At 49.8% G+C, this 19901-nt stretch overlaps 1 protein-coding gene across 2 annotated transcripts in view; it reads left to right on the top strand.

Moving 5' to 3' along the window:
• Nucleotides 1-19901, top strand: part of FAM53B (family with sequence similarity 53 member B) — a 57036-nt gene that overhangs the window by 17665 nt on the left and 19470 nt on the right. For both annotated transcript variants that reach the window (XM_027890953.1, XM_027890952.1), the window contains exons 3-4: nt 2813-2864; nt 9997-10715. In XM_027890953.1, coding sequence (XP_027746754.1) covers nt 2813-2864; nt 9997-10715 — 771 coding nt within the window. The remainder of the gene's footprint in view (nt 1-2812; nt 2865-9996; nt 10716-19901) is intronic.

Genomic DNA, 19901 nt, shown 5'->3' with positions numbered 1-19901 from the left:
GCGAAGGGCAGTGCTGTGGTACTTTTAATTTCGCTGGGAGCCTGAGGAGATGCAAATCCAACCATACTGGAGGAGCAGGCAACAGCAAAAACCCAAATGAGTGCCAACAAGCAGTCTAAAGGATGCTGCGAGGGGGTGAGCAAGGCTGTGGGGCTGAACATACCTGTGGTGGGGCAAATAGGGGGCAACACGCCTGGAGGCAAGGTCAGAGCAAATGGGGGTCGGGAGTGGGGCAGGAGGAAGAGGTGCAGGGTGTTGGAGAGCCATCTGAGAGAGCCCAGAGAGAGGCTGGTTGTGGACACGTGTTCCTCTGTCCTCCTGGAGAGATGGTCACGGCCTGGGAAGAAATGAGACCCAAGGGCAGAGTGCACTGAGAGTCTCAGATAAGGGCATGCAGGAACACGGCAGGAAGCATCTGGCAGGATTAGCCATAAATGGGCATTTTGAACCTAAAAGAAATATAAATGCCTCAGTTTGCTGAGGATGACAAACTGTCCAGCTGGGCTTCCCGGGCAGCCAGCGCAGTGTGCCGGGAAAGGCAGTCTGCCCTGGCAGTGAGCAGCAGAGGAGAAGGTGAGCAAGACAGAGGCAGTGCTAAATCCTGCCTTAAAAGGGTGAAATTTCAGAAGGATTTTGATATATTAAAAGAGTATCCTTGTTCTAGTGTTAGCTCCTGCTGGGAAGGCAGCACAGCATGTCCTGTGGCTGCTGCTCAGGGTGGTGAGGGGGGAGCATGAGCATCTGATGCTGGTTGTATCCCAGCGTGGGGCAGGGGCAGGGGCAGGGGAACTGGCTGCAGAGAGGCAGATGAGAGGAGTTCCTTCCCTGCAAGAAGGGGTGGGTGCTTGGACTGTCTGATGGCAGACAGCAGAGATGCAGAGCTGTGACACGAAACTTTGCCCTCCCGTGTTTGCCGAGTGCTTCCCACGGCTCCGGGGCTGGGTTGGTAGTGCAGTGATAGTCCTGGGTACACAGCTGGAATTGCTGGGTTGCCCGAGCTGTTAAAATGGGGCAGACCATCACAGCAAGGCTGATCCACCAGAGCAAGCAAGAGTTTTTCTGTTGACTCTGTGGGCAAGGCCAAAAAGCAAAACTGAAAGGAAGTACATGTCTGAGCGATGGGGCAGTATCACCTGCCAGCAGCCAATGGGCTTGTTTGGCTCAGCTCCCGATTTGGTATAAGGACAAAATCCTTACAAAATGGTAATTATACTCAGTATGGGACATATGTCCTATTCCTCTCCCTCCTGCATTTGCAGGCAGTGGCTGGTCCCTGGGGCTGGCACACAAATTTGCTCTGGCACAGCCACTGCCTTCTCTGGGACTTGTCCCCCTTCCATCTTTGCTCCACTTTGGCCACTCTTTGGAGACAGCTGCCTGTCCTCTCTGCCTCCTGATTAATTCTACCTGCCACTTCATAAAGTGGGGCTCGGCAGAAATATCCTTACTTCACCTAGAAAAGTGGCGTGTGCTCCAAAGAAGGTGACTGTCTGTTATTTACCTTCACCACATCTAACACCCCATAGTTGCTTTCTGCCTCCACATCCCTCTCTATGCAATATTTACAACATTCTGGATATGAAGTGAGATCCTTTATTGGATTGCTCTGTACAGGCAGGTGCCATCATTTGGTACACTATTATTATTATTATTATTATTATTATTATTATTATTATTATTATTATTATTATCCTCATCATGCACTGGAGACAGTGGCACAGGTTGCCCAGAGAAGCTGTGGCTGCCCCATCCCTGGAAGTGTCCAAGGCCAGGTTGGACGGGGCTTGGAGCAACCTGGGATAGTGGAAGGTGTCCCTGCCTATGGCAGGAGGTTGGAACTAGATGGTCTTTAAGCACCCTTCCATCCTGTGACTCCATGGTTATGTGAGTAGACAACTTGTAAAACATGGATCAGGAGAGGAGGTGTGAATGCAGTGGCCTAATGCCAGGTAAAACACAATTATGGCAGCGCAGATGAACATGGAGGCCGTGCTGGTGCTTCCCTCTGGTGATGTAAAGCCTCGGTCAGATGGGATGGTGCTGCCAGGATAGACACTTCAGAAGCCAGAATATGGATATTTTTAGGGATAATAAAAGAACAATTAGTGTGAAAGTGTGTTTTTGCAGGCATAGCTGAAACGGCATGCAGCTGCAGATGACATATTGATTTATTATATGTAAAACCATCCATGCTCATTTTTAGAAGTCTGATGGTGTCTCTTATGCTGTCAAGAGGAAAATTCTTGGGAAAAAAAAAGAGTGTAAAAAGCAACTGGGATTATTTTGTATCCACATAGTGGCACTTTTCCCTATTTTTAGTGCAAATCAGCACAATCCTAGTGCCGATTCCCCAGAAATGCTGAGGTGAGAGCGCCTTGCCTTAGAAACACATTATATGTTTAAAAGAACTAAATGGCTGCTTTGTACCTGGACAGGGGGGCCTTAATGGGCTTGGATGTGGTTCAGATACCACTGCTGCTGCCTTCTTGCCCAATCCAGAATTACCACCAAACTGCAGCTCCCGCTTTTTGCTGTTTTGGGTCCTGGGAATGGGGACCTCTCTGCAGCTGTTCCCCTGGGTAAGGACTAACTGCAGGACCCATGATCTGCAAGCTCAGGCCTTGACAATGACTCTGCATTAATTAAGTTTGATTTTGTTGAGGGAGGGTGACTGGGTCCGTCCCCTGGTCCCACTCAAAGCCAGGCCGTGTCAGGCGCCCAAGGCTCTCCTCTCCGCTTTGCCGAGGCAGGGAGGTTTCTGGTGCCCAGGTCGAGTCTGCCAGAAGTGAATAGTTTTTCTGGTTGTTTGCAGCACACTCCAAAGATGAGTCAAGGACCTACCCTCTTCTCTTGTGGCGTGATGGGTAAGTAACAGAAACTTCTGTCTGTATTTACTCCACCTCTGGTCCCGCTTCCTCACAGTGATGGGAAGATGTCCTGACTAGATGGATGTCCCCAAAAAGCACTGCAGACTCTGGGGTGGGCATCCTGTTCCCCAGAGGTGCCCTGTTGCCACTGCTGAGGGAGTTGCTCATCTCCTTTCCCCTCCCCTTTGATATATATGCTTATTTTTAGAGTAACTCATGCAGAGAGATTGTAAACATTTGGGGTCTGAGGTTGGGTTTGAGTACCCAGCCCATGACCGAGGCTCTTGAAGGTTTGCACGATGCAAGTAATAAATAACAGTATTATCACCAAAATGTTCTACCACTTGGCACGAAGTGCTTGGACAGACCCCAAGCAGTAAAGGAAAATGTCTTACTTTTGCCATTGGCAGTAACCACGGCACAGGATGTTTGATGCCTTTTATGTCGAGCTTGCTATCAGTTTTTATGCTGAACAGCCACCAAAATTGATGGAGGATTTGTGCCTTGGTTGATGATCCTGAAAAACTCACAGTGCCAGAGGATGTGCTGTTGGGTTTTGCTCTTTGGCGTTCGTAGCGGGGAGCCAGACACTGGGCGAAGCCTCAAAACCCAATTAAAATTGTAGGTCAGGTTTGAGCCAAGCTACTTGCTGTGAAAGCCAATACTTGACAAAGAGGCTGCCCCTTCTCTTCGTGGACACAACTCTCTCATTAGCATTAATGAGAGCCGGGCACATGCACTGACAGGAGATGCCTCCCAAGCTCTCTGATAGCTCCAGTCAGTTGGGGGAGCAGAGGAGATGGGGAGCATTTGGGGTGTTTTTTCAGATGAAAATCACAAGCTTCGAAGTCAAGAAGGGGTAGAGACAGCCTGTTCCCTTTCTCCCGCCTGTCAAACGTGAATGAGGAACGAAGAACCCAAATCAGATGGTTTTTGTCTTGTGCTGGGGCACGGGCAGGCTCTTCAACAGATATGTCGAGTCTCTGCCTAATTGGAAAGCAGTTTGTCTTAAGAGCTTCTACAAAGCTTTCTGCATCCTCATGGTGCTGTGATGGTCTTCTGTGTCTGCCAAATCATCCTCTTTCTGAGGGAACCGAATGTCACCTCCTTGACCTCAGCGTGCCCTGTAATTGTCTTCACCATGCCCAGTCAAGAGGAGTCCGTTTCTCCCCAGCATGAAAGGCCATTGGTTTTCATTTCATCTCATCTTTCCTGAGTGTTCTTGATGTCTCCAAACTTGTTTGACTTCTTAAATAAGCCCCATGGTTATTACAGCACCAAATGCAAAACTGGGGCAGTATTTCAGGCCAAAGGGCCAAGTCCCTGTCTGTGGAAAGCAGTGGGATAAATAAACACAATGAAGTTTGGACTGGTAGCTCAGCCAGTGGGAGGCCAAAACTCATATTCTCATGTAAGATGCTGGGGGTTTGGAGGGAAGTTGGCAGAATTTTCTGGGGTTTTAACCAGAAGAGGCTGAGGATCTTAGAACAGGGTCTTCCTGGTGATTTTGGGGTGAGGACAGCTTTAGCAGGAAGGCAGCCTGGTCCTGGTCCAGGGGGCAGCAGGGCAGAGGGAAGCCCATGCTCTGCTAGGGAGGGCATCATCCAAACCCTGGAGTTCCCTTGTAAGGTACTAAACACCACAAGAATTTGAAAACAGATTATGGGTTGTAATAGAACTCAGTGTATTGAGTAAACATTATTAAAGACTTGATGTTGGGTGATGCAATGTTAGATCCACTTCTCAAGGTGACCTAAATAATCTTCTGATTTTTAGGATTTATAAGAAATAGCCCTGCCAGTGTGATGAAGTAATTACTAAAAAGATTTGCTTCTCTTTATATAGTCCTATACCTGGAGGAACATTAAAGGTGAAATGCCTAAAAGTATAAATTCAATAATTTCCCTTTTCCCTTCTCCTTGACGTGTCCTTGAAACACCTGGGAGTGTAAGAATTGTCCTGTTTCCCCTTCCCTTCCCCAGCAGTCTGCATTGCATGTTCACAGTGAACATACCGGTGACTGTGCTGGAGAAAGAAGGTGACATATCAGAAAGTTGGGGCATTAGTGTGGGCAGGCCCTGGCACAGGTTTGCCCAGAGAAGCTGTGGCTGCCCCATCCCTGCAAGTGTCCAAGGCCAGGCTGGATGGGGCTTGGAGCCACCTGGGCTAGTGGGAGGTGCCCCTGTCTGTGGCAGGGGGTGGAACTGGTTGGTCTTGAAGGTTCCTTCCAACCCAAACCGTTCTGAGATTCTACTATTTTAGACTTCCTAGAGTACAATGTTTCTGTCTTTGGGTGAATGACAGATGAAAATTTACAATATCTTAACAAGGCATCGGCTGCATTGACCGACTTTTCCCTGGCAGATAGGTAAGAAGAACTCAGCATCCAAGGTGGTAGCACCAGAGGTTGCACTAGTCCAGTCATGTATCACAGAGTCACTGACTGGTTTGGGTTGGAAGGGACATTAAAGGTCATCTAATCCCAACCCCCCTGCCATGGGCAGGGACACCTTCCACTAGACCAGGTGGCTCCAAGCCCCGTCCAACCTGGCCTTGTAAGGGAAGCTCAGTGGGCGTGTGCTGGCAGCTGGGGCCTCCTGTTATCTGTGTAAGCAAGAAATTATCTTTGAGGTGAGCTGCAGGCAGGGTTTTATTAAGGCTGTGACAAGGTGCTTGCTCATGCAGTCTCTGTGGCTGCAGGATCAGAGTCCTGGTGTGGCATCCCATGAACAGCCCTGGTTGTAAAAGGGAGGAGGAGGATGAGGAGGAGGAGGAAAACCAACTCCTAGAATCACTAAGGCTGGAAAAGACCCCCAAGATCAAGTCCTACCTTTGAACCCCGTCATGGAAATGATACCCCTTCGTTGCATCCTGAAAACACTCGCAGGGCTTGTGTGTCTCCTGTCACTGAGCCAGGCTTTCCTGGAATTTTGGGTTTGTTTTTTTTTTTTCTGGAAAAGGCCTTCAGTGCAGAGCAGCATCTTGATGCACATTCAAGCACAGGCAACCCACGAAGAGAATAAGCCACAAAGAAGGAATTCTGGTGAGGTGCAGCTGGAGCAGGGAGACCTCACCAGAGGATCACATTGAAGAACAGGGCACGTTTTGCCATCGAGGTGGGGAATTTCCCTCCCCCGTGCAGGCTGTTGGCACCAGCAACCTGCAGCCCACAGGTGTGTTTATTCTCCAGAGTAGATTTTGGGGCCGTTGTTTTCATTTCCCATTGAAGCACAGTCTGCGCATCATATTTTCCTCTTATTTCTGCGCTGGGAAGGCTCTATGGCACTGCCATCAGCTAATTACAGCCATTAAAAGTGTTCCACATTTAGAAATTATCTCCTGAACATAAACAGGGGGCAGTGGAAAATGCAGGCTGCCTTTCCCCCTGTGCACGGGGGACTGTGAGACCAAAATTCAACTTGAACAACTTGTGAAAAAAAAAGGGAATTGGATGCACACCTGTGTGGAGAGAAATGTTTGGGTTAGGATCCAAACAGAATTTATCTGCCAAAAAGGATAAGAAAAATTGATTGAAACCCCTAATTGCTTTACAAGTTGCCGTAATAAATTATGTATTAATGTAAATTATTTCACGGGAAAAGAACGTAGAGGAGACTTGAGCAGAAGGATCATGCATTATGCATAAAAAAGAACTGTAAAAATATTATAGCAGCACATTTGTGTGGCTGTAGTTAAAAGTTGTGTCAGCGTTTTGGGTTTTACACCCTTCTCCGTGGTTATGAGAGTGGTCATTAAAAACTTACTCGGTGTCACCAGAGGAGCACTTAAAAAGCCTGGGGCCATCCTGGAGCTGCAAAGTGCAAAGCTCCCAGGGCTGTGTGGAGGACAACACTCATCCCCTTGATTTTTGGGGTGTGACTGGAGCCCACGGGTGCCTCGTGCCCCGGACCGCCGGGTTCGTTTGTTGCGGTGAAGGCTGCACGAGAGAACAGGGGGATGTTGCTGAGGTGCTCGTGTTTATTTTTGCAGTTTTAAGTAAAAATCCAGGTGGGGAGGTGCTGTTTCATCCAAGGACACTAACAGCCGAGGAGGACCTGTTTAAGCAGGGGGAGAGCCCCCGGAGCTGCACTCACACCGTGCTCTGCCTGCCCCGTCATTTTCCAGTAGGCAAAGGAGAGTTTCCCAGCGAAACATCTCACTTGCAAATCAAGGGGTTCTCATGGTGGGTTTTATCCTGGAACAAATTACTGCCTCAGGGTAAACCAGGCTGAGGTTTGTAATTAAAGACAATTAATACATGTTTAACTGCAGTAGAATTAACGGCTCCAGTGCAATTACTGTTATCAGCTTGGCCAGGATGGGAATCTTACCCTTAAAAATTTGAGCAGAAAACCAACCACTTTTCCTCAATAAGGCTTTCTGGAGTTCTTTAATTACACCTTCAGCCTTTAGATTACCTCATTTTCGAACTGTTTCAGTGAAACCTGCTTTCTGTTTGCACTGAAAACCCATTTTCTGGAATATCTGGTCAGTGGTCAGTGATGTCCAGGGGATTGGGGGAGGGGGGGTCAGGCTGTGCCAGCTCTCATGGTGCAAGGGGAAAAGCAAATTGACCCCAAGCTGGGGCTGGGGATAGTGGTGCTATTACCATTTTCTTTGCAGGGTTTGGAAGATTTATAGCTGTTTGTGCTGAAGCAGGGGTGAAAGAGGAAGGTGTCCCGTATCCTCCTCACCAAGGCCCTTTGTACAGTCTCCGGCCAGAGGATCGTGGCAGCTTGCCATGAAAAATCGGCTTCTATTTCTGTTTCTTTTGTCTGCTGGCCTGACCTAAGAAACCTCTCAGCTGGCAGCATAATACAGAGGAAAAATAATAAAGATCTAAGCATAGATGAAGTTGTTTAGCACACATGTCTCACTTTTCATTGTGTTTATTAAAATGAGGAGAGCAGGAGTTGAAATGCCATGCGGTTACTGCGGGCAGAGCCAGGCTGTTTTGTGGCTGGAGCTGGAGGCAGGGAGAAATGGGAAAATTGGCCAAGAGTGGTGGAAGGGGGCCCCAAATCTGACATCCTGACTTGAAACCTTTGTTGACAGCCCTCTCTACCGCTGCGCCTTCCCTATCAGGCTGGTACCTGCGGCTGCGAGCTGGGTAGGGCTTTGAAATGCATCCTTCGGTTGCCCGAGTGGAAATACCCGAAACCCCCCCAAAAAAGATTGCGTGGCTCAGATACGATCATGTGAAACCTGGCAGCGATGGTTGGTTGGCTGGCATGGTTGGCCTCTGCTTGCAGCAGCCAACGACAAAAACAGGCACCAGTGAAAGTCTGCTGGGTGATGACTTTTTTCCACTGCAGCAGCCGGTGTGGTTGTCCTACCACGGCTTTCCTGTTGAGCATCAGAGAGCCCTGTCCGCCTGCGCAGCCTGTGCAGGGCAGCCCGGCCTTGGTGGTGCTTTGCATTCCTCTTTTGTTGTCAGCAGGATGTGTGTGGGAATGAGATCGTCACCCTCAGTCCTCTCTTCTGACATGATCGTCGGTGGGAAGGGTCTGGAGCACCAGGAGAGGCTGAGGGAGCTGTGGGGGCTCAGCCTGGAGAAAAGGAGGTTCAGGGGGGACCTTCTCACTCTCAATAATTAACTGAAATGAGGGGGTAGCCAGGTGGAGGTCGGTATCTTCTAACAGGTAACAAGTGACAGAACAAGAGGAAACGCCCTCAGGTTGCACCAAGCGAGGTATAGATTGGATATTAGGGTTGTCCAGGGCATTGGTGGAGTCCCTGTCCCTGGAGGGATTTAAAAGCTGTGCAGGTGTGGCATTTGGGGCCATGGGTTGGCCGTGGGTTTGGCAGCGATGGGGGAATGGTTGGACTCAATGACCTCGGAGAGCTTTTCCAACCTAAACAATTCTATGTTTCCATGATTTTATTCTATGATTCTATGATTTCTGAATACAGCTGTAACCAGGTTTGCAGTTTTCCTCCATGGAGCTGCCTGCAGCCCTATACATCTCAGCCTGCAGACTTTGGAGGTCCAGGTTTCTTGGAGCTTTACCCAGGCACTGCAAAACCCACCTGATAAAAGGAGTATCTTTATGCTGACCCTGAAACCATGCAGCAGGTCACCACCATCTTTTGCTGTGCTGCATTGAAAGATTTTAATAAAGCCAAATTTGCATGAGGAACAAATTCCCCTTTAAATAAGATGAATAAACTAGAGAGGAATAAATAAATAAATCTGTGTAAGAGAGGAATAAAATAAGTGTTTGGGGTTTTTAAAATGGTGAACCTATTAAGCAGTTTGTTCCTTTAAATAAATGCTCAGCCTTATGTTTCTTACAGAAATGCAAACAACTGGCTCTGCTAGGTACACCTGGGATCTTTAAGGCAACCCCAAAGGGATGCTAAACCCAGGTTGCAGCAGAAGAGTAGAAGTTTGACACTATCTTGGGCTCAGTTTGGGAGAGATGCTCAGAGCCTTAGTGGGGATAAGTTGGTTTCATTGGAGCAATGCTGATTTAGCAGTGGCTGAGAGCAGGACAGCCCGATGGGTGTTGGGGTGGCTTTTGGTTTCCCGTAGGCTCTGGTGACCTTGTTGGGGTTTCTGTGCTCTGCCAGACAGGTAGGCAGATCGGTGCCCAGTCGGACACCCCCCTTTCCATTAGGACCATCCCAACCCCTCTCTCGTCTCCTTTCTGGTGTTTTGTCCCCCGGGGTCCATCTTGCCCCAGATTTGTACTCTTCACTTCCAGTTTTCGTGAGCCTTTTAGGCAGTTATTGGTTGTGGAACCCACGCCCACGTCTGAGACATGATTTAGCACAGAGATAACCCATGGCCACACTGTTTTATACTGCTGAATTCCCCTTAGCCAGTGCCATCTGGAATATCCAAAGCCATGTTTTTATCTTCTTCTAGCAGTTTTGCTCCTGCTGAGATTGTCACTTTGTCTCTCTCTCCACCTACGCCGTACAAGCCGCTCTGCTGGCAGTTCGGAAAACCATATTCCAAGAGTTAATTAATTTGTACTGGAAAACGTCCCATATGCTACTCTTTTGTTTATGGACATAGAAAAGCGAAACGCAGAATTAATTAACGCTAATGCCTGTGCGTGTGTGTTGTTTGGTTTTTTTTTTATTTTTTTATTTTTTTTTTTCCCTCTCCTTTCTGAACCAGAAAATGACAGATGGAGAGATCTCAGCAGGAAGTGTCCACTCCAGCTCGAGCAGCCGGGCGCCAGCATCTGGGACTGCCTCTCGGACAAGGGCGAGGAGGGCCCGCGCTGGCCGAGGGAGGCGGCCACCACCTGCTCCGTCACCAACCTGATCAAGGACCTGAGCCTCAGCGACCCCCACGGCAACGCCTCGGCCCCCCCCAGCAAGCGCCAGTGCCGCTCGCTCTCCTTCTCCGACGAGATGTCGGGCTGCGGGACCTCCTGGAGACCGCTGGGCTCCAAGGTGTGGACGCCGGTGGAGAAGCGCCGGTGCTACAGCGGGGGCAGCGTGCAGCGCTACTCCAATGGCTCCGCCACCATGCAGAGGAGCTCCAGCTTCAGCCTGCCCTCGCGCTCCAACCCGCTCTGCACCGAGCATCCCACCCGGCCGGGGGGCCAGCCCAGGAAGGCGGCCGCCGGCTGCGGGCGCGGAGGGGAGCGGGTGGACATTCAGAGGTCCCTGTCCTGCTCGCACGAGCGCTTCTCCTGCTCGGAGTACGGCGCGCCCTCGGCCAGCAGCACGCCCGCCTCCACGCCCGAGCTGGGCCGCCGCGCCGGGGGGCTCTCCCGGAGCCGCTCCCAGCCCTGCGTCCTCAACGACAAAAAGGTGGGAGTCAAGCGGCGGAGACCGGAGGAGGTCCAGGAGCAACGGCCCTCGCTGGACCTGGCCAAGATGACCCAGGTAAGAGGCGGCAGGGGCTGTCCCTGCCAGGGGGCTCAGCAGCGAGGGGACGTAAAGAGCTGTTCTCTGCTTTGCTAAAGAGCTTTTAGCACCCTGCAAGGTGGGCCTGTGGCACGCAGAGTAGCAGAGGAGTTACAGAGAAACACATCCTTCTGTCCAAGCAGAATGCTTTCCCTTCCAAAGGGACTTCTTTCCCGCGTTTCTGTTCTACTCTGATTTTTGCACGCCGAGTCCACCATGTCGTTGTTTCCGCCCGGCACAGGTTTCAAGCAGGAATATGTTAAACCCCACAGTTTTGAGTTCAGGTGAGAGAGAGTCCTGGGCCTGCCATGGCGAGATGAAGGCAGCACCCCGAGGCACCCAGCCCTGGCTCTGTCAGGAGCTGAATTCTTACTGCTACGGGCTTTACTCACTCCTAGCCTCTGTAATTTTCCACTCTGAAGATGTTATCACATTTCATTTTCAATTGCAAACACAGAGCACAACCTCCCTCTTCATCTGCCATGCAGAGCCAGATAACAGAGCTGAAGCACAAATCAGGGAGCGTTTTGCTCCTGGGTCTTCTCCCTGCAGGACCAAATGACTGGGCTCCACTGAGAGACAGAGCAAGAGGCTGCATCAAAGGACAGCACGAGCAACGTTTCCATTTCACACTCATAAGGTTTCTTTTCCTGCAGTTTTTATGACTTGACATTTCCCACATCAGTAATTTATAGCTGTGAAGTCGGTGATACCACACCAGCTCTGTGTGGGATGGAGATAACAGGGGTGTGAAAACCCCAGGGCTCCCACTGTGGGAGCAGGGGCACCCTGGCCAGCTCCCAAGGTGAGCTGTCACCTTCTGCTGGCCAGAAAACTTCCCTCGTGGTTTCAGTTTGATGTGGTTGCCTTCTGCGCTTCATGCCAGAGTCAACTGTGATGGGATCATCTGCCCTGATGCTTTTTTTGTAGGGCCAGCAAAGCCTGCCTGGTGCAAGGCATCCCCTTGTTGTCTGCAGGAAAACTGCTGGGAGCAGTTCAGCAGGTGGGATGGAGAAACAGCTGGGAAATACCCAGTGGGCGACATCCATTGCTGTGTGTGCATTTTCTCCTTACAAGAACATGATGTTTTATGGGCTTTCAAGAACATGATATTTTATGGTCTTTCGTGCCTGGCACAGCAGAGGGTGTTTGAAGGAGTGCAGTGGTGTTGGAGGAAGAGATCAGCTTTTCCTGCTCCAGGGGAGCTTAGAGGATAAAAAGGGCAAGGGAGTCCTGTATTTGGGTCATAGCAGGGGGATAACACAAGGATTGCTCTTGTCTTTTGATAAATCACAGCAACAGCATTTAACATGCTAAGCTTGTTTTATTAGATAATAAGCTAGATGGGCAGTAAAAACCACTTACAAGTGTTACTGTATTTTACTGGCCTCAGGGCGGAATAGCACAACTGTCCCTTCCTAATTCTCTCTGTACGAGCAGGCAGATGTCATTTAATTTCCCTGGAAGTGCTCAAGGCCAGGTTGGGCGCTGCTTGGAGCAACCTGGTCTAGTGGAAGCTGTCCCTGCCCATGGCAGCAGGGTGGAATGAGATGATCTTTCATGTCCCTTCCAACCCAAACCATTCTGTGATTCTCTGGTATGGACAGGGAAGAAGGAAAGTGTCCAGACTCTGGCTGGGCACTGACCTTCCCTGCCCTCTGAGGTCATTGTGGGGCAAAGCCAGCTTCTCCAGCCCATCAGTCCAGAGGGGAAGTTTGTTGGCTAGGAAACAAAGGTCTTGGTCAGGGAGATCCTGCCGGTCAGGAGGAGCTTCCCTTTCCCTGCAGTGGATTCTGGGCCCAGGCACACATTTATAATTTGGACAGCCCCTGACACAGGCAGGTGATCCAAGGATGACAAAAATCTAATGACTTGTACGTCCAAAAGCAGCTCAGTCCATGTTCCTGGAAAACCTTCAGCTTGAGGAATAGCTGTGTTTTCTCTGGCTACTGTCCTCCACGCTTTGGATATATTAAAATATCCAAAGTGAGAAAGCAAAACCTGAGCACTCGGCGTTGCTCAGCGTTGGGGTGGTTCATCCTCTGCAGGAAGCGATACCACAAGGAAAGGGTCTGGAAGCTCCACACTGCACGGGATGAGTGTTGTAGGAACAGGGAAGGGATTGCCTGGAGCACCATCTCCCCCAGTGTCAGTGGGCACCCTCTCTCCCACCCCCTCCTTTCCCGCCGATCCAGGCTGGGTGGCCGGTGCCGAATGCCCGGCGGTTGCTACAATCAGCAACCAACAACAGTGTCACTAAGGAACTCCACCACTGGGATCCAGTCCAAGCAGGTCCCACGGAGTATTCTCAGTTCCCAGGGAGGAAACCCAGCCAGGCTCGGGTGCCCTGGCAGCGGGTGAATCCCCAAGGCACGGATGTGCTGCTGGGTTTGGGGTTTGGGGCGGCAGGGCTGGGGCAGAGAGGGAAGAAAGCAAGGCTGGGAGCTGTGGAAGGGCCAGGGTTTTCAGAGCTGTAGGGCCTTGGAAAGCAGCGCTGGCAGGCTGCTCCTGGCGTGGGAGGACTGGCACAGAGGGACGAGCACGATGAGGCAAGTCATGGTGAGCATTCTTGCCTTTGGTGGGGCACGGTCGGAGCCCTCCCCAGCACGGGAATGCCGGGAAAACCAACTAAATCCTCGTGGGTTGCAGGAGACAGGGATAAGTGTGCTTAAGAAAACCCTGCAGGTTTGGAGATCCTCCCAGGCTGCTTTTAATGTGTCCGCTCCAGGAGACTGGAAAGTTGGGTGATTTCAGAGGAAGAGCTGAAATAATGGCAGGGTGTCTTTGTGGCTGCACATGTCGTCAAGTCTGGCTTTATACAGTGCAGAAATGCCTTGTGTGCAATGGTCTTCAGGATCCAAAGCAAAGGAAAGACAAAATGTCCCAATCATTCTCTTTACAGATGGGGAAACTGAGGCACAGGGCATGCCATGAGTTCCCTGGGTGCTAAAGGCAGAGCTGGGGACCGAGCCTTGAGGTGCCAAGTGCTAGATCAGCATCTGGGTCTGGCAGGGGACTGGTTAATTTTCTGCTTGTGCTGGTAACCACATGTGTTTATGGGCCTGAAACCCCGTACCATAATCAAAATAAAAATAATTTGACCTGAAAGAAATGTTTTCTTCATACCAGGAGGGATATTTAGGCCAGGCAGGAGGGAAGGGAGCCGCTCCTGGAAGCAATTACATGGCCACATAACTGGGCTAATTAAGAAAGAGACCTAAATGTTAAAGTTAAGCTAGGAGGGAAAATAGTTGGGAAAACATTGCCTTTAATTCCTCAGAATCCTGGTTGTGTCTTTTCTGTCTGCAGTTCCCATAGCTCAGAGAGGGGAGGTGAGCCCACATCCCTCCCCTTATTACTTACTCAAGTGGCACCAAACCAGGCAGGCTTCAACTTTGGGCAGAAACCAAACCATGAGCACGGTTGTCGTTGAAATAGCAGCAATTTTTAAAAGCCACAGCACCACACCAATCCTTCTGCTCTTTTTAAATGCATGCCAACACTCTGTTGTGCCTCTTCACTTTCGAACTGGGTATGAACCTGGCAGGTCACACTCAGGTGATGGTGATGTGTCATTTAATTATCCCATGTCTGGAGGCAGGTGAGGCATGAAGAAGCTGGTTTTCCCTTCTTCACCCCAGTCAAGGAGAGTTTGGGCACCTGGCCTGGCATCTCTGACCTCCTTAACACGAGGACACCAACCATCCTCCCATTTCAGTGTAGGGCTTGGCCCTCCTTTCCAACCTCAGCTTTTATTCCCTCTCTCCACATAAAGCACAAGCCCAAAGAGGACACCATCCCACCTCTGAGATCCTGGCAGTTGCCCTGACAGCGTGTTAATTAATCTCCTTACAGCGAGCTCTCCTTCCCAGGCTCAGTGCTCTCCACCTTGCAGCTCCAGGGACTGCATCTGTACCGGCAGGCTGGGATCAGAAATGGCTGGAATCAGGTTTTTCCATGAATTGGGAGGTTTCTCAAGGAGCTGGTTTTCTTTTCCTGATGGGGTTGCACCTGAAATATACAAGAGATGAGAAATATCTCAAAGGTGATGGGAGGTGGCTTAGACCCCATGTGTTCCTCTGGCTGAGCTGATTTTGGCAGGAATGGGTGGTTTCAGCCTTTGCAAGGCACAGGGAGATGCATCTGGGTGTACTGGGTAAGAAAAATGGATTTTGTAAAATAAAAGCAAGCTCTGCCTGGGATGCTGTGCAGCAGAGAGACCCCCCCCCACCCCGTGCTTTTCCTCTCCCATGATCTGGCGCAGCTCCTCTCCAAAGGGACTTGATATCTCTCACCTCCACATCTGCCGCCTGGTGACACCTCCCTGTCAACACTTCCTGGGGTCTGGGGTGCTGTGTGCCGAAACTGCCTCGTGGCAGTGCAAACACTGGGTTTGGTGGCTTGTCTGAGTCATCTCCGGGAAGCCGAGCCACGGGCCGGCCCTGATGTTGGCGCGTGCTGGCGGAGCAGATTGTGTTCCTTCACAACGGGCTCCCGGGAGCTGCATGGGAGACACAACATGTCTGGCGCACCGGCGGCCGCCCGGAATGGAAGTTTGGAATCATCTTCCCCGTTCTGCCTCCTGCCTTCTAAAATCTCGGTGTGATTGTCACTGAGAGATTTTAATTTGTGTTGACGCAGCTCTAAACACGGCTCCCCTTTATAAAGGTGTGGGTTTCAGATGGATCATTTGTATTTTTATATATATATATATAGGAATGTATATATTTTAGGGTTCAAGGCCAGGTTGGATGGGGCTTGGAGCAACCTGGTCCAGTGGAAGGTGTCCCTGCCCATGGCAGTAATTGCCCAGTTTCCTCCCAGCTGTAAGTGCCCTGCTTGGGATCTGTACGCTGGCAGTAGATGAAGATTTGGGGATGGCACTCGTGCCCCATTTCTGATGGCACTAGAAGAGTTTGGCTTCTCTGTGAGCCAAAGCAGTTGCAATTTGAAGAGCTGCATCTCATAACAAATACTGTACTACTGGTCTTTTCCTCCTAAATTTTCTCTGTATCTATTTAATTTTCTACAGAGGTTGTACCCATGAACACCAAGAACTCCCAGGCAACTGGTGAAGTACTTCTCCTCTGTGAAGCTCTGTATTATATAATATCTTACAGTATATGGAACAGAAAGCAGTTGCTATAGAATAAATAAGGCAATTAAAGTACAACATTCCCTTGCATCTCCATGGGTTATGGAGAGCATCCCATGGTTATGACTTCACCATAAATAACTTTGTCCCTGTGGTGGCCTGTGAGGGATGGATGGATGGATGGATGGATGGATGGATGGATGGATGGATGGATGGATGGATGAGGGGGTGCTGGCAGCAGTGCATACCAGCTGAGGACGTGGTGAGGATGAAGCACTGGGTGTGCCTGATAAGGATGAGTTATAGAGAAGACTTTGTGCCCGACAGATGCCTGCTGTGGGAAGGGCATTGGGCACAGCAGGACCATTCTCGTTGCTCACTGACTGCCCTGGACAGACAGTGCCATTCCCGGGGTGACCTCACTGTCCTACAGGGAGCACGTGCCGATGGAGTCGCCAGGAATCACAGGAGCATCCCCCCTGAAATGAAGATGTGTGGTACTCGTGATTTTCAGGATTAAAATCAGTTCCACTCTGGGCTGGAGATCCAGAGGGTCTCCACACACAGTGGAGTGTGTAATGCTCACAAATGTGAGCTGGCCCCCACCTTGTTCTCTCTTCCAAACTGAGGAATAATGACAGTTTCCATGAGGATCTGAGCACGAAGGAGCTCGTACATTCCCAAAATTTAAGGTCTTGACACTGAGTGGGAAGAAGTTTCAAACTGCAGGATGGAAGAAGGGACCTCTGAGCATCTGGCACGTTCCTTGAGGGGTAAAATTCTCTACATTTTCGATTAAGAAGACTTTTTGTTTAAATCTTGGCACCTTTCAGGCTTGCTGGCAGGGCAGGAGGGGTAGCAGTCATCTTGGTCGGCGTCAGCACCCACTTGAGCTGATGACAAATATTGCCAAATGTAGTGATAGGCAAAAAACTGGAGGTTTTAAATTCCAGACGTATCCCAGGAAATAGTTTGCTATTGATGTAACTTTTGAGACAGATTCCAGCTTCCAAGCCCCAGTGTTTTTTAAATAAACAGGAATGAGAGTCTGCAAAGGTCAGCTTGTGGCCTGGTGGGAAAAATCCTTCGGTTCAGGATCAAAAGGATCTGATTTGGTTCAGAGTGCAGAGAGGACCTCGAAGGCTGGATGGTTTTAACTCTGGCCAGACTGTTGCACATGCTGCCATCTTTTCATTGCCCTGGTAATTTTTTTACTTAAATACACAAGTAGCTGAAAAAACTTCAGCTCAGTATTGGAAGTTCATAATGATGTTTGCTCGTGGCATGAGCTGCTCATGGGTTTTTCCCCTCTCTATTCCTTTGACAAACAGTTCTCCACAGTTACTGAAGTATAGCAAACCTCGTCTCAGCTGGTGTCCACTGAGGGAGTGTAGACCAGTCTGTACTTGCTGAGGTGGCTGCTGGTGTAAGCCCATGCTGCTGAAATAGAACCACGTAATGGTTTGGGTGGGAATTGACCTTAAAGATCCAGTTCCATGTCCTGCCATGGACAGGGACACTTCCAGTAGACCAGTTTGCCTCAAGCCTCATCCAACCTGGCCTTGGACACTTTCAGGGATGGGGCATCCACCATCTCCCTGGGCAACCTGTGCCAGGGCCTCACCACCCTCATAAATTCCACCTAATATCCCATCTTGCCCTGCTCCCTGTCAGTGTGAGGCCATTCTCCCTTGTCCTGTCACTCCATGCCCTTGTCAAAAGTCCCTTTCCTGCTCTCTTGTAGCCCATTTAGATCCTGGAAGGTGCTCTAAGGTCTCTCCCAGTTCCATCCCATTCCATCCCCTGCTCCTGTCTCAATCCCTGCTCCCAGTTCTGTCCCACCAGGAGTTCCAAGGATGTGGGCTTGGGTGTTGCGCTGTTGTTCGCCCTCACGTGGGAGGGCAGGGCTGGGAACACAAACAAAGCTTGACAGTGTCTGTCCCAATCACAGACAAAATCCAATTGTGTCCTGAGGATGCACATCTGATTCACCACATGCTGTTTAACCCTCCAGCCCCCGGGCTCGTGCACTATGTGACCCCAAACAACAGCTTCTAGAAATCACAGAGACTCATTATTGAAGGAGTCGACATGCTCAAAAGTGGCATTTTGGCTCAAAAAAGCCAAAAGTGATTTTTCATGCTGTTTTAAAAAAAAACCAAACCAAAACAAAACAAAAACCACCCAAAACCCAGCACTCCAGGAGATTTCCAGGTTCTCTGCTCCCTCCCAGAGCTCAGGGGGATGCAGTGGCGGCAGGATTTGCAGATGATGATTGGGTTTTTCTCCCCTCCAAGATGCTTCATTGATCACATCTTCTGCTAGAGGATTTTGGAGGCATCCAAAGGTTGGAGCAGGGTGCAGATTTTGGATCTGTGGCTAAGCCCAGTTCAGTTGTGGGAAAGGCTCTTTTGGGCACAGGGAATTGTGGCTGTGACCTCCTGAGATATATATTCAGTGCAAAAGTCCAGTAGTGATGATCAGAGCAGTTATTTGGGAACCTCTTGCCTTGCCTTGCGAAACTCTGATTAAGGCATCTCGGGAACACAAAGCATTTCAGGTTCTGAATAAATCATAATAAATAAATAACTAATTAAATAAGGGCACTTCACTTTTCCTTTCAAGAGAAAGGTGCTCAGGATCAGTCCAAAGTGGAGGCTGTGTCAGAAGAGTGAGGTGTATTTCGGGTCTGCACTGGATTTGCAGGATAGCAGGTCCTGGATGTGGCAGTGGGTGCAGGTGCCCTGGGAGCATGGACAGGTACGTGACTCCAGATTCCTCATTCCCCTCACATTTTTAATCCAACCTGACAATAATTTAATGCCTGGGGAAAAGCAGACAGCCACTATCAGCTGAAATCAGTCCCTGTGTGCTAAGCCTGCCCTGGGTGTGTTGTGGGAGGCGATGCTGGTGCAGGAACTATTTGGGATTAGGTGCCCCCTTGCACCTTCTGCCTCGTGCTTGATGTCCCAGGTTTACACACCGCAGTACCTCCTTTCCATAAACTCTGGGTTTAGGATCATGCACAACATGATTTCATCCCTTTACTTGCTGATAGTCCCTCTTTGGTGCTGCTGCAACAGTGACATGAAGTTTGGTTATGATTTTCATAAGGTCTTGTCTTTTAATTTAGAGCTTGAAGTGAGACTGCAATGGCATAATAGAAATAGTACTTTTATGCTGAAAATTATGCTAGTAGTGTGAAAATGGAATAGGGCTGAAGCTCTCAACAAGCGTGGTTAAAAGGTTAAAAAATTTGTATTAGTTACATTTCATCCTAACTCGGGATGAGTCGAACTACCAACATCACTGAATTTCCCCAAAGATGAACCACTCCAAATCCTGAAGTTTTGCCATCCCTGGGGATGAGAGAGGTTCAGGGGCACCCTTGCTCATGCCAGAACCACTCCACTTAAATCCATGGCATTGCAACAGCAGCATCAGCAGAGCATCCTGACCCCACTACCACTGTCCCCACCGGGCTCTCAGCAGCATCAAGTGTGCCTGCGTAAGGATGCCCTGCCACAGCCTCTTGGGATGCAGAGGAAAAGGCAGGGAGGCTGTGAAAGGCTGGGAAGGGCAACCTGGAAATAAATAAATACACAGTGATCACTCATGGGGTTGCCTAATCACCTGTCTGAGCAAATGGATATCTCCAGCTCATAGCAAAAGGTTCGTTGTCTGTTTGTTAGGGAAAATGTTTGTTCTAGGCAGGAAATGAGGATTTCCTCCAGTTATTATTATGAATAGGAATGGGCTGGGAGGCTGCGCTGGGACTGAGTCCCCACGTGTGGGATGCTGAGGGATGTTGCACACATCCCCTCTGTACTGGGGATGCTGCTGCAGGCACGCTCTGCAGCACCTCAGCCTGATGAAGGAAGGTGCCTATGAATTACTCAATGCCTCCATAGATAAAATTAAAAAAAAATAAAATAAATAAAATGAGTTTGAGCTCCCTGACGTGGCAACACCACGTATAACCCCGCTCTGCTCTGCACCAGGCACGTGGGCTCCGTTTCCTTTTCACACACCCCATCACTGCCTCCTGTGTTTTCCTCCCTCAGGTATTT

The sequence above is a fragment of the Empidonax traillii genome, unplaced genomic scaffold (genome assembly GCF_003031625.1).
Source record: "Empidonax traillii isolate 1590-97213 ecotype Southwest subspecies unplaced genomic scaffold, ASM303162v1 scaffold304:size641404, whole genome shotgun sequence".
Classification (NCBI taxonomy): Eukaryota; Metazoa; Chordata; class Aves; order Passeriformes; family Tyrannidae; genus Empidonax; species Empidonax traillii.
This window is presented reverse-complemented; position numbering and strand designations above follow the sequence as displayed.